General features: G+C 47.7%; 1 protein-coding gene across 8 annotated transcripts in view; it reads left to right on the top strand.

Moving 5' to 3' along the window:
- Nphp4 (nephrocystin 4) overlaps positions 1-14,246 on the top strand; it is a 101,499-nt gene that overhangs the window by 71,584 nt on the left and 15,669 nt on the right. For all 8 annotated transcript variants that reach the window (XM_087214589.1, XM_013065202.3, XM_087214588.1 and 5 more), the window contains 3 exons: positions 106-257; positions 393-584; positions 1,174-1,361. In XM_087214589.1, the coding sequence (XP_087070715.1) occupies positions 106-257; positions 393-584; positions 1,174-1,361 (532 nt within the window). The remainder of the gene's footprint in view (positions 1-105; positions 258-392; positions 585-1,173; positions 1,362-14,246) is intronic.

The following is a 14,246-nucleotide window of genomic DNA, read 5'->3' as shown; positions in this document are numbered from 1 at the left end:
TGACGACCCTGCAACTCGAAGCCACTCCCCTCAGATCAGAGCATCCTTGGGGGGTCACAGCTGGGGTCCTCGGTGGCCTCATCCCGAGGCCCTGGTTTTGTTCAGGAGGACTTCCCGCTGGAGGGCAGGATCTCGCACCTGGAAGCTGACCTGAGCCGGACTCCTGCCTCCCTGGAAACCTCTGTCACCGAACACTTACAGGAGCTGCCGTTCACCCCGCTGCACGCCCCCATTGTGGTGGGAGCCCAGACCAGGAGGTGAGGGGTGGGCCCAAGAGCATGCCTGGCCTCTCACTGACTCTGGCCCTTGGGCTGTCTGCGGAGGGGGCCTGGGGGCCCCGTGTCTCTGTTGCCATCTCCTGGGAGGCTGGCTGAGGAGTCTTCCTGTTTCAGCTCTGGAGGCCAGCTCTCGAGGGCCACCATGGCTGTCCTGCAGTCCTCCGGCTTCCCGGAGATTCTGGACACCAACAAGCAGCCCGCAGAAGCCGTCAGCCCCACAGAGCCCGTGGAGTTCAACCCGCAGAAGGAAGAGGCAGATCGTCTGCAGAGCAACGAGATGGTGCTGCACTTCTTGGCCTTCAGCAGGTAGAGCCTGAGTTGCCAGTCTGTGCCCTGCCAGGGAGCAGCGCTGAGGAGCGCGGATGGGGGTTTGTCCTGGGGGCGCTGTGTTCAGGTGCTGCTGGATTAAGCAGTGCCGGCTGGCTTTTAACTTAGTTAAGTAGTTGTTCTTTTAAATTTCTATAATTAACACATAATTGTAGGTATTTATGGGGTACACTGTGGATATGTGACACACATGTACGGTGTGTGATGTTCAAACTGGTCATCATCATTTCCCTCTCCTTAAGCCTTTATTGCTTTTGTGTGTGGGGAGCCTGGAAACTGCCTTAACTTCATTTTGGCGGGGACCCACTCAGCGGCATTCTGAATACCAAGAAGCCTGCCTTGCTCTGCGTTCTGTCCTTGATTAAAATGTGGACAGCGTTTCCCTGACTCTCAGGTGTTAGGGCTCACCTCGAGCACAGTGCAGCTCTTCCCGGTGGGGACCAAGGCAACCCCTTCCTGTGGCCCCAGTGACCACCGAGCTTGGACAGTCTCCCTGCACAGGTGCACGTCACTCCCTAGGTGCCCTGCTGTGGATGCTTGATTAATTCAAAGCTGTTGTTGAATTCAGAGTGGCCCAGGACTACCAAGGAACACCGTGGCCAAAGACTGTGTATTTCACCTTCCAGTTCTACCGCTTCCCACCCGTGACCACGCCGCGCCTGCAGCTGGTCCCACTGGACAGGGCTGGGGGGCCCAGCTCCGCCTCCCTGTCCCACCTCCTCGTTCCCATCAGTAAAGACTGCTCCTATGACACAGGTAAGTGCTTGTGCAAGGGCGCGTGTGAGAAAGCTTCGTGTTGCTGCTGAGGAGGGTGCTGTCAAAAGTTGGCCGCAGGTACAGGGTGCGAGTGAATGGGGTGCCTGCCAGCCAGTGTGCCAGGCGCGCTGTCCACCACCCAGCCGTGCCCACCCAGAGCCGCCCCCCAGCTGGGCTTAGTTTTGAAGCAGATCCCAGACTTTGTCATTTTGTTTATAAATATTTCCTTCTGAGCCTCTAAAAAACAGAGTCTTTTTGAAAAACGTGACCTCAGTATTAGCCCATACAGAAATAGAAGATAATTCCCTAATACCATCAAGTGTGTACGTAGCCAGTGGTAACATTTCCCCAGTAACTTCCTAACTTTTTCTAAAATTTAATTTTATTTATTTATTTTCCGGTACTGGGAATCAAACCCAGGACCTTGCACTTGCCAGGGGACACTGTGCCACTGAGCTACATCCCCAGCCCCAGCTTTCTACCTTTTGAAATTGATTTGTTCAGTGCATGTCGCTCGCAGTGGGGCAGAACCTTAACCTGGCTCTGTGTCTTGCTTCTGCGGTGACTGCCACCAGCCCCAGTCTGTTTTCTCTTTGATTTCTTTGTTGAAGAAGCCAGGTACTGTGGCTGTCTCTAGCTGTCACCCCAAAGCCTCATGCGGTCGTAGGTGGGCTTTGGAGGTGGCTGCATCTAGAGTGTGACGCTGGAGTTGGTTCATGGTGCAATGCTAGGCCCAAGGGCGCTAGGATTAAGGGTGTGAGTGCTCCCTGCCCTAAGGAGCCTGGATGAGATAGAGGGGCAGAAAGACACTGTTAATGTCCCTTGTTGCTTTTGCTACCTTGTGTGGGCCATGAACTATTTCTCCTTTGCCTTGGAGCCAACCAACTGTGGACTAAAACCTCAAGAAACTGTGAGCCAAATAAACTTTTCCTCCTTTAACTCTGGGTGTCAGGTGTTTTGTCTCAGCAATGAGAAAACTAACTAAGACTCCATGTTATCTGGTAGAGCATCCATCCCGCAATCTGATTCCATCTGTGCATCCTGACACTAAGGGTGTCCCTCTGTCACCTCTTTTCCTGTAAATTGCGAGTAGGATCTGGGTATGTGATCAGATGTGTGCTTTTTGGTTTTGGCAAGAGTCCTTTGTGGCTGGCGGCGTGGACACTGTCTCTGCAGCACCTTGGCGTCTGCTCGCTGCTCTCCGCGCTGCATCTGTTCCCGTCAAGATCTCGCATAGGGATCACTGTTGCAGAGGGGACATCCTACTTAGGACACCTCCAAGTGGCAACTGGAAGCTTCCAGAGCTGACACGTCCCCTGCTCAGCTGTTGGGCCACCTTGAGGAGCACAGGAAAGTCAGGATAGCGTTATGACCTGGCTCCCTGGTGTCCCCCAAGAATGGGACCAATGGCCTTTTCCCCTTCTGGCTTCATGTTAAACCAATGGATTTTAAATCACAATAGATAAAAACCTACCGAGAAGTTATTTTTTTTGAAAGTTTTCCTGTCTTTTGGTCAGTAACAGGGCTTATCAGGGCTGCAGCTAGGATCTGAATTGTGCCTGCTGCTTGAGGTAGACAGTAAAAGGTGAGAAAAGTTTGTGTTCAGATACTGACCCCCAAGGAAGGAGTTTGACAACATTAACATCAGATAAAAGCACCAGGTAGAGTGGCAGATCCCTGTAGTTGTAGCTACTCAGAAAGCTGAGGTAAGGTCACAAGGTGTGGGGGATTTAGCTTGGTGGTACTGCCGCCTGCCTCACAAATGCAAGGTCCTGAGTTTGTTTGATCCCCAGTACCAAAAAAAAACCAAAACAAAAAAAGCTCACAAATTTGAGGGAAGTCTGGGCAATGTAGTGAGATTCTGGCTCAAAACAAAAAGAAACAAGGAAATGGAACTTTGGCAAATGGGATGAGATGGAGGGAGGAGGATGAGCGGGAAGGAGGGAGAAGGGATGGGATGTAAAAGGGATTAAGATGCATTATGCACGTGTAACAACTTCCCACAAGGAATGTAATCATTATATACTGCAAATATGCACCAATACAAAGAAAAATTTCTTGAAATTCCAAAAAAGAAAAAAAAAGGGCCAAGGATATAGCTTAGTTGTAGAGTGTTTGTCTGGCTTGTGCAAAGCCCTAGTTCAATCCCTGGGACCAGGGGGAAAAAGACAGAGGCAAATGCAGTGCTGGAGATAAAGGAGGCGAATAAATAGTAACCGAGAGAAAAACTCACTGGGATCCTAATTCTGAGTCCAAGAGCTAACATGACCTCAGGTTAGAAAGGAAAAATGGATGGACTTGTAAGTAGAAATTGACAAACCTGCAATCACAGGGTGATTTTGACATGCTTTTCTCAGTAAAAATAGATTTAAGAAAATTAATGAAGATGTTATAAAACACAAGAGAACTTGTATATCCAATTTAAAGAATATCTAGTATTTCCAAGTGTCTCTTGCAACTTATAAAAACTGATCGATTATTTGTTTATTTATTTATTTATTTTGGTACCGGGGTTGAATTCAGGACTTTGTACTTGCGAGGCAGGCGGCAGCACCACTGGGCAAGCTACCTATCAAGTATCTCCCTCTCCCAAGACAACTGATATCAGAGAACTTCATCTAATTTTATAGCATTCTCTGACCATAATGCCCCAACATCAGAAATCTCGCCCTCCCTCCCAAATGCGTATAACCGCTATTTTTCTTTTAATTTAAAATGCACTTCTATATTTAAAATGTACTTCTATCCCAAGGAAAGTGGCACATGCCTGTAATCTGGGCACTCTTGAGGTAGGAGGATCACAAGTTTGAGCTCAGCCTGGACAAATTAGCAATTTATTGAGACCCTGTCTCAAAACTAAAAAAAGCTGGAGATCTGGCTCAGTGTGAAGGACCTGGGTTCAGTCCTCACTACTACAAAACAGCATCAAGCTTCTTTTTTAAAATTCTTTTTTTGGTACTGGGGGTTGAACTCGGGACCTTGCGCTTACATGGCAGGAGCCAGAATCACTGAGCTAAATCCCTGGCTCAAAATCAAACTTCTAATGATGGATCAATGAACAAATCAAGGATGAATAATTATTTGAAACTAAATAACGATATTGCACATCGAAACTGAGGAGATACAAGTAAAATGGTTGTAATAGCTTTTTAATTCAACTGTCACATTCTGCCCTTGTTCAACTTGACCCCCAAACATATCTCCTGAGACTGTACTTAATCTCCAAATGAAAACAAGTTCATAATTCTACCTAACGTGACACAGCTACCTTGAGGATAACTGAAAATGCAGTAATCCCTTCCCTAAAGTCTCAACTGTTCCAACGTCGCTCAAAAGCCCAAGTCAAAGCATCCTCTGAGACTCAAGGCAGACTCTTAGCTGTGAACCTCTATAAAAAAATAATCAAAAAAGATTCCATACTCCCTAGGTACAATGCACAGGGAAGACATTTCCTTACCAAAAGGGAGGACTAGGAGGGTAGAAAAGGATTGGACCAAAGCAAGACTGAAACCCAGCGGGGCAGGCATTAAGTACTGTGGCTCCATACCCAGCATCCAGGCACATGGGGGTGAGTTGTGGGTTCCGGAGGGCTTGGGTGGCCCTGGTTCTGTGGAATTGTCAGTTGCAGCTTGTATAGCCTCTCTCTTGGGCTGGCTCCTTTCCCAGCCTGCAGCCATTCCACGCTCCTGCCCTCTCTGCATTCTTGGAATCTCTACAGTACCTCTGGTTTCATTCCCACAGCTTCACATACCCAGCTCTTGAGTACACGGTCGGGGCTCCCAGGCCTTACTTTGAAGTCTGGATGGAAGCCCCTGTGACCCCCAACTCTTGGATTTTGGATTCCTGAAGAAACAGCATCATGTGGATGATGCCCCTTGAACCATGCCTGGATGGCTGAACAGGGTAAAATGAAACCTGGGGAACCAATTCCAGAACCTCTTCTCAAGTAAAGGGCTCAGGGGCTCTCTCTCAAATGAAAGGTTTACATTTCTGCACCCTCGAACATATGATAGGTGGGGTCTTGCTGACTCTTGAGATATGCTCAGGGCATCTTTCTTCTTGTTCCAGTTTCAAGTATGCGGTGTCTTTTAAATGACACTAATCTCTTCAGCAACCACAGCTCCTTTGGCCCCAACTTTACAGGTGGTTGTTTTGGGGCCAAAACTTAAGTTTTTCAAGCATTTCTTCTGTTTTTCTTTCTTTCTTTTTTCTGGTACCAGGGATTGAACTTGGGACCTTGCACTTGGGAGGCAGGCAGTGGAACACTGAGCTAAATCCCCAGCCCTTCTGCTCTGTTTTTGAGCCCAGTTCTTACTATAAATCTGGATGAAAGCAGCTAGTGATATCCATGCCACTGCCTAAATATTGGGCTGCCTTGAAATTCCCTCTATCAGATCATTTAGTCCATACCCCTTAAATTCAGCCTTCCACAGACTCTCAGGACATGGGCAAAATGGGGGCAATTTTTTTTTACTGGAGTATAATATATATGGCCTGTATTCTGGGACCCTAGAGGCTTTTTTTTTTTTTTTTTTTTTTGGACCAGGGATCAAACTCAGGAGCTTGTGCTTGTAAGGCAGGCGCAGTGAATGGCCTGTATTCTGATTTCCAATAAAGTCTAAACTGTTCCAAACTAACACCTCCTGAGCCTGGCCTTACTGCCTACATTCTTATCAGCATTCTAATCTGAATTCCTACCAGAATCACCCTTCAAGCTCAGCTTACAGCATTCTAGGACTTCTTTAGCCACCATCTCCAAGCCTTTCCGAATTCCTCCTGTGAACCAGTTCTAAAGGCTTTTGAATCAAGGTTTCTGGTCAAGTGTAGTCACAGAGCCTACTTCTCTGGTACCAGTTTTGTGTATTAGTCTGTCTTGTTGCTGGTACAAAATACCTGGCACCTGTAGCTTGAAAGAGGAGAGTTTTAATTTGGCTCATGATTTCAGAAGTTTCTATGCATAGCTGGCTGGCTTCAAGGCAAGAACATATGGTGGAAGGGCACAACAGAACCAAACTGCTCTCTTCTTGGTAGTAGGGAAGGAAAGCACAGGATAAGAGTACCATAGAGAAAGGGGCCATGGGCCAGATACGGAGCCCCAAATCGTACCTCCATGATGCACCCAGATACACTGAGAAGTAAGCTTTACTAATCCTATAGGTGGCTCCCAAGCTAGTCAAGTTGACTATTACAGGTACTTATAGGGAATTCACAGTTTTGAATGTGATGTGGAAGAAGAGACTATCCTTTAAGAGACTGGTTCAACTCAAAAGTTTGGAAGAAGAAAACAGAGCAAACTCAATAAAATAGAAGGAAAGAAATTTGAAAATGAACATAAATCCCTAAAAAGGATCAGCCAAATGATTGGCTTAGGGAGTCAGGTACCACAGGTAATGCCGTTTCTTGTCCATGGGCAGAATTAATTGAGTCAGGTGGTAAAGATCCAAATGCCACTGTCCTTTACATTTGTTTATAATGAAGTGGTTGTGGGAACATGGTTAATCTGAGACCCTGCTGTGCCCATCCCTGAGTTCCATGACCATGATGCCCCAGAGATGGGCAGCAGCAGTAGCTCGTAACCTGGGGCCCAGTGATGGTGTCCCTGGCTGTCCCTCCCATACCTGCAGATCTGTCTCTGACTCTAGCGTCTCCTCCTGTGCAGACCTGGAAAGGGGAGCGTGGGGAGGACCAAGCATCCTAGGCCCTGTCTCTCTCTCTCACCTCAGTCACATGAGCTGCTCCTGCCTTGAGGGGAGATGGGCTGGGTTGAGACAGGGCCGAGGTCCCTGCCTGGAGCCACGATGCCAGGGGAGGGACTCGTGGTGGCAGCATTTCTGAATCACATGGTCTTACCGTTGTTTGCAGCCAACCAGGCAGGGTTGTGGCTGTTGCCACTGGGGAAGGATCCAGTCGCCAGCAGGGTGACTTCCCTCCTCCCCGGGGCCACTTTTTCCAGTCCAGCCACCTTCCTTGGTTGGTCTCCCCAGGACCCTCAGTGGAAGGTTCAGTTTATGTCCCCAGAAGGCTCGAAGACGAATGGGAATAGTGCTTTGGCTTCAAGGCCCTTCTGTGCACCCGCGGGAGCCTCACTCCTGTTCTGCTCCCTCTAGGGTCCGCCCTGTCCTTATCCAGTTAGTGCCGCAGAGGTTCTGCCAAGAGGTTAAATGCTGGCATTGAGATTATTCAATAAAGGAGGCCAGTCACTTAGAGATGCCCCTGATTTGAATGTAAACCCTTTTCCAGGGTGAATTTCCCAGACAAATTAAAGTCCCCAAATTCAATTTCCTTGCAAGTTGATGTCTGAAGAAATTACACTCCAAAAATCAAATTTTCTTGCCATTATGCATTAAAATTCAAAGTCCAAAACTCGCAAGTTAAAGTCCAAGAAAAAAATTAAAGGTTCTCTCCAGCTTCCTCCATAGCTGAGCCTCAGGCCTGTGTGCTCTGCCATGCTGGGTGTGGGACCCCTTTGGTGGCCACAGTGTGCAGTGGGGGGCTCCTCCCGGGACTGGTGGTTTCCAGGCCCTCAGAAGTTGCATCAGTTCAACATCGAGTCTCACGAACTGCATGGAAAAGATGATTTTTGTTGTTGAAATAGTGTGTGCAGTAAAGTGCCCAGGTCTCAAGGGTGCAGGGTTATGATTTAAGAAAAGAGATTTGAGGGGCTGGGGATGTAGCTCAGTGGCTCCGCTGCCTGCCGCGCAAGCGCAAGGACCCGAGTTTGATCCCCAGTACCAAAAAAAAAAAAAAAAAGACAATAGATTTGACTTGTTTAAAGCAGCTGTAGGTTTGCACAAGAGTCGAGTGAGTAGCACAGAGTTCCCATCAGCCCTGCCCCTCGGTGTCCTCCCTTATTAACACCCTGCATTGGTGTCGGTTTGTACAGTCGATGGGCCCGTATTGATACAGTATTTTAATTGCAGCTCATGGTTCGGGTTCAGGTTCCGCTATGCGTCATAATGGTTTTGGCAACTGCTGTCATCTCGAGCCCACTGCTGTGTCACACGGGACAGCGCCACTGCCCTAAGAATCCCTGTTCTCTACTTCTTCACCCCCGCCCCTGGTGACCACTGATCTTTTTCACTGTCTCTGAAGTTTTGCCTCTTCCAGAATACCACACCACTGGAATCATACAGCAGGTAGCCTTTGCGGATTGGCTTCTATCAGTCAGCGATGTGCATTTAAGGTTCTGTGTCTTTTCATGTCTTGACAGCTTTTTTTTTTTCTGGTGCTGGGGATTGAACCAAGGGCATTCTCACTGAGCTTTATCTCCAGTCTTTTATTTATTTATTTATTTAGAGACACGCTCTCTCTAATTTGTTACATTGCCAATGCTGGGCTCAAACTTGTGGTCCTCCTGCCTCTGCCTCCCAGAGTGCTGGGATTAGAGACCTGTCTGAGCTCATTTCTTTTTATTGCTGAACGTATTCCATTGTATAGAGTTACCAGTTTATCCAGTCTTGGTTGCTCCTAGCCTTTGGCAGTTACTAATACAGTTGCTATAAACGTTTGAATGCAGGATTGTGAGTGGATGTACGTCTCCCAGTCATTTGGGTAGAGACCAACGAGTGTGCTTGTCACTGTGTGTGTAGGTAGAGTATATATAGTTTTGTAAGGAACTGCCAATTGTCTTTGACAGTGGTTGGGTGTTTTGTGTTCTTCCAGCAGCGCATGGGTAGTTCCTGTTGGTCCACATGCTTGCTGGCATTTGCTTTTGTCGGTGTTTTGGATTTTAGCCACTGCAGTGTGTGTGTAGTAGATTCTCTGTTGTTTCAGTTTGCAATTCTCTAATGACATGCGATGTTGAACATCTCTTCAGGCACTTTTTTGCCATCTTTGTATCTTCTTTCACGAGGTGCCCTTTCAGAGACACCCAGATGGGCAAATCTGCACACTTTGGTTGCAGCTCCTTTATCAGACCCGTGTTTTACAGATATTTTTTCCTGATTTATGGCTCATCTCTTTCCCTCTCTTACCAGCCTGTTGGGCAGAGCAGAAGTGTTTAACTGTGAGGAAGCCCAGGCCCTGTTATTCCTTTCATGGACTGTGCTTGGTGTTGTCTAAAATGTCATCTTCAAACCTGGGTCTTGTCCTGTGTTCTCACCTGGAGCTTCCTGTTTTCATCTGGGCTGGGTCTGTGATCTGTTTTGAGTTCATTTCCATACAAGGCATGATTTTTACAAAGTGAACACTTGTGTGTCGCTACCAACCGGAAGGGGCTGTGGGACATCGGGCAGAGGCCTCCCTCTCCCACTCCACACCCTAATCGCTGGCCTCCACAAAGGAATTGCACTTCTGAATACTGTTACTGTAGGTAACAGCACTGGGGATTGAATCCAGGGCCTCCACACTGAACTACACCCCAAGCCTTTTCATTTTGTATTTTGAGACAGGGTCTAAGTAGCTTAGTTGCCCAGGCTGGGGGCAGACTTTTGATCCTCCTGCCTCAGCCTCCCGGAGTGCCATTAAACTTTGCCCATTTCTTTGAACTTGAGTGGTGGGATTGTTGTTTTGTGCTCTCTCATGAAAATCTAACTTTTTTTGTTGTTTTTTTTGGTACCGGGGATCGAACTCGGGACCTTGCGCTTGTGAGGCAGGCGCCCGAACCACTGAGCTAAGTCCCTGGCCCGAAAATCTAACTTCTGCTCAGCATGGAGATTTATCTGTCTGAGATTTATCCGTATCAGCACCTGTAGTTTCTCTTTCTTGGCGCTGGCTTTGTTCCCACCAAATGTGGAAAATGAGCCCATTCCCAGCCCTTGATCAGTTATTCTAAGAAAAGTTATCTTCCCAGAATCGAAAACTCAATACTGCAGCAGCTTGGGTGTCTGCCTGAGAGTAGATGGGAGCTGCCTTGTCTGAGCTTCACTGTGCCATGCCACTCTGGTCCCTTCAGAGGAAGTGGCCCTGGAGATGCTGTGTTCTTGGCAGAGCCCTAGCACGCTTGTCCAAGTGCCTGACAAGTGATCTGGGGGGCTCTGCAGCCTCCTGGATGGACGCTTCCAGAACCTGTGCTCAGTAGGCCCGGGGAGCTGTTGTTTCTCTTGGCGTCTTCGTCCTGTGTGGTCTTCCCTCGTGTGACGGCTGTGCCCACTGAATTTGGGCTCAGCGGGGGTGTCTGTTGTCCTGCAGAGCGCCCATCCAGCTTCTCGCCTGGCTCCCAGCAGAGGGGAACCCTCCCATTAGACCTGGACATGGGGGCCGCCTGGCCCGTCCCAGCTGTGGTGGGTCCTCCTCTGTGCCTTCTCCCAGAGCCCAGGCCCATGTGGCATCCATCACCTCCAGGAACTACTGGTACCTTGTGGAACGCTTGCTTCGGCTCTGTTTATCTTTGCCCCGAACCACTTAAAAGCAAGGTGTAGCCATGGTGATACTTTACCTCGCAATCCACAGTGTGTGTCTCTTAAAAGTCAGGGTGCCCTTTCATACATGCACAGCAACACGGTCACACTGGAGACAGCACGCAAGCATCTCAGGTCGAAATTCCCCCATTTGGGGGGAAATTTTCCCCATGTGTGGTTCTCGATGCAGGAGGCCCAGCCTGGATTCCTTCTTATCTTTGTAGTCATCTCTTTAGTCTCTCCAAGTCCAGAACAGTTCCTGAGTTCGTTCTTATGACATTGGCTTTGAAGAGATCCGGTGAGGCCTAGCACGTCCCACTTTGTTTGTCTGATTGTTTCCTCTCGTCGGTGAACCTGCTGCTCTGTCTGCAGTAGTTCTTGTACGCAGGGATTTATGGTGAAAGCCCAATATGATTCTGGATCATCAACGCTACCTGTTTGCAATCTACCCCACCCGTAGGCCTGAACGTTGGGTTCTTACCCCGGTGTCTCCAGAGGAGAGAGAGAGCTGTCTCTGTGCTTGGAGAAGAACACTTAGGGCTGCTCTTGGGCCCACTTGAGGATCTGTCTCCAAACCTTCCCTCCTGGTAATGTGCTCGGCTGAGCTGGGCTTGTGTTGGCTATTTAATTGGAGTTTTCAGAATGGGTAATTTTTCTGCTGTTCTCTCTCCTCTGATCTCCTTTTAATAGCTGGTGTTCTTCTGTTTAAGAAGAACTTTGCCTATTAACTAGGGATGAGCTACATGTAGTCTGTCAAAGAAGACAGGACAAGTATGTGTAACACTTCCCTTTTAATTGCCCATTTTCACAGTAAGAAGCTGGTGTCATAGTTGCTCCACGAGTGGCGCTGAGGTTTTGTGAGTCTGATTTCCATCTTCTTAGTGTCATTGTGATCCCTGGTGTTCTGCCCGTGCATCTGGTTTCTGGTTTCAGTCGCTGTTTCCACCTTTCACTGTGAGGAGGTGGGAGATATATTAAAACGCAGTTCGGGTTGGTACTTCTCATTCAGACTTAGAGTCGTGACATTCCCTTATTTTATTTGTGTTTCTCTTCCACAGAAAATCACAGGTCATGGTCACGTATTTTCAGAGTCACACTGCTATGTTAATGTCCCCAGTGTGGGTCCTGGTGGGACAAAAGTTCTTTGCAATTCTGTCTTGGACTTTGTCTGCACTCTGCTGCTGTAGTATGACCAGAAGTCCTCAAAATAAGTCTTCTCTCTGTGGAATTACGTTAGGAATTTGACATTCAGTAGGATTCATTTGTTTCAATTTGTTTTCAATTTTATGTTTGCTTTCCTTCCTTTCTGATTCAATTTTTAAATCAAATTAAGGCTCAAAATATAAAACTATAATCAAATGCATGTTCGACGCTCCCGGCCACCCTGTCTCTCTTGCTCAGCCCCACTTGCTCAGCCTGTTGGAAGTTTTTAGTTTCTAGTTTATCCTTCTAGGGTTTAAAAAAAAATGTTTTTTTATTTCCCATTTTATTCTTCTTCAGTAGGTAGCATAGCAAGTACAGTCTTTTGCATCTTTTTCTAGCTCACAGTACATCTGTTATACTTCACTCCACATGGAAGTCACCCACATCTTCTTTATGGCTATGTATACTGCCATAGGTGGATGTTCTGCTGTTTATTCAACCCATCTCTTACTGATGGCATTTGGGTCATTTCTAGTATTCTGCTGTCTCACAGAGCAGTAGTTAGTAACCCAGTAGAGCTGACTCTAGAAGTAGGATTACAGAGTCAAAGGCTTTCGTGATTGTCTTAGGCTGTCTTCTGTTGGTTTCCCCAAAATACGAGCTCATACCTGAGGGTGAGTAACGTATAAAGAAGAGGTTCATTCTGCTCACCATGCTGGAGGCTAAAGTTGGAGATGGTGTGACCTCATCAGCTCAGCCTCTGGCTGAGTCCATCCTGGCGGGTGCGTCCATCATGGCGGATTCAGTGTGGCAGGAACACCACAATGGTGAGGGAGATGTCCCGTGGTGAGCCAGGAAGCCTGAGGGATTTAGCTCCAGTCTGGCTCTTTCTATACCATCTTACTCTTTGAGAGCTCACTCACTCTACAAGACCAGAACTAATCCCTTCTGAGGGGGAAGTGGTAATCCCACGGCCTCTGACTGTGCAGTGAAAGGTTCTGCTGGACCCTTCTGCACCCCGGGGACCCCGTGTCCAGCACAGGAGCCCACCCATCTCTGGACCTTGGCAGTGGTCTGACAATGTAGTCACACGGCCTCTGCTCTGGCAGGCTCTGCCCCTTTGTCTGTCACCCCAGTTTGTTTTTGGGAGGCCTCGCCCTCATAGTGACTGTTCAGTTTGGGGATTTCATAGCTGCTAGACGTGGACTTGGTTTCAGTGAAGTTGAGCCCCTCTTTGTTGGTCTTTGTTTATCTCTAACTTCTATCCATTCTTTCCCACTTTTCTCTCAGGCTCTTGGTCTTTCTTGTCCTCTGTTTCCAGGAGCTCTTTCTTTCTTTCTTTCTTTCTTTCTTTCTTTCTTTCTTTCTTTCTGTCTGTCTTTCCTTCCTTCCTTCCTTTTTTTTTTGTACCTGGGATCGAACTCAGGACCTTGTGCTTGCAAGGCAGGCATGGTGCCAACTGAGCTAAATCCCCGGCCCAAGGAGCCCTTTATTTATTAGGGAAGTTAACTTCATCTATGATATGTATTGCAAACAGGTTTCCCTGCTTTGACATTTGTCTTTTTACTTTGCTTGTGGAGGGATTTTGCTATATAGAAATTTTATTTTCACGTAGTCTAGTGTGTCCGTGTTTTATTGCTTGTAGGTTCTTCAGTTTTGATAGAAGGGCTTTCTCCTCTCCTCCCTCATGGAATGATTCAGATGTGTTTTCTTCTAGGACTTGTGGGTCTCACTTTTTGATTTTTGGTACCAGAGATCGAACTTGGGACCTTGCGCTTGCAAGGCAGGCAGCGGAACCACTGAGCTAAATCCCTGGCCCTGGGGTTCACTTTTTACAGGAGATTTCTGGTCTCTCTGCAGTTTATGCTGCTGTAGATGGGAGGCATGGAGCCAGTGTTACCTTGTTTAGATGTCTATCTAACTAGCTCAGGGCCATTTATTAAAACGTCCATGTTTCCCCAGTGCCTTGAGAGCCACCCTTATCAGAAACAACCTTTCTGAATACTTGGATTTATTTCTGGATTAGAGCAGAGGTTGGCAAACTCTTCCTGTTAAGGATGGATAGTCAACACTTTAGGCTTTCTGGGCCACATGTGATCTCTGTCACATTTTCTTCCTTTTTTTCCTTTAAAGTAACTTTTAAAAAAATGTGAAAAGCATTCTTAGCCCCTGGGCCATCATTGGCTGAGCCTGGCATTGGCCTGAGCCTCTCTGCCCTCTGTCCAGGCAGTGTTCCGCCTTTTCATTTCCAGCGAGCCAGCCGCAGCCACAGGACTCTTTCTCGCTTGTTTAGTGCCCACTGAGGCACGCCCTTGTCTCTGTGCCCGGCAGGCGTGGGTGGCCAGTTCCTGTCGCAGCCCTTGCATCTACAGCTGAAAGTTTGGGGGAAGTGTCTTGGCCAGCA

Source organism: Heterocephalus glaber, unplaced genomic scaffold (genome assembly GCF_053883595.1).
Source record: "Heterocephalus glaber isolate CG9 unplaced genomic scaffold, H.glaber_assembly_v1.0 deba00001447, whole genome shotgun sequence".
Classification (NCBI taxonomy): Eukaryota; Metazoa; Chordata; class Mammalia; order Rodentia; family Bathyergidae; genus Heterocephalus; species Heterocephalus glaber.
This window is presented reverse-complemented; position numbering and strand designations above follow the sequence as displayed.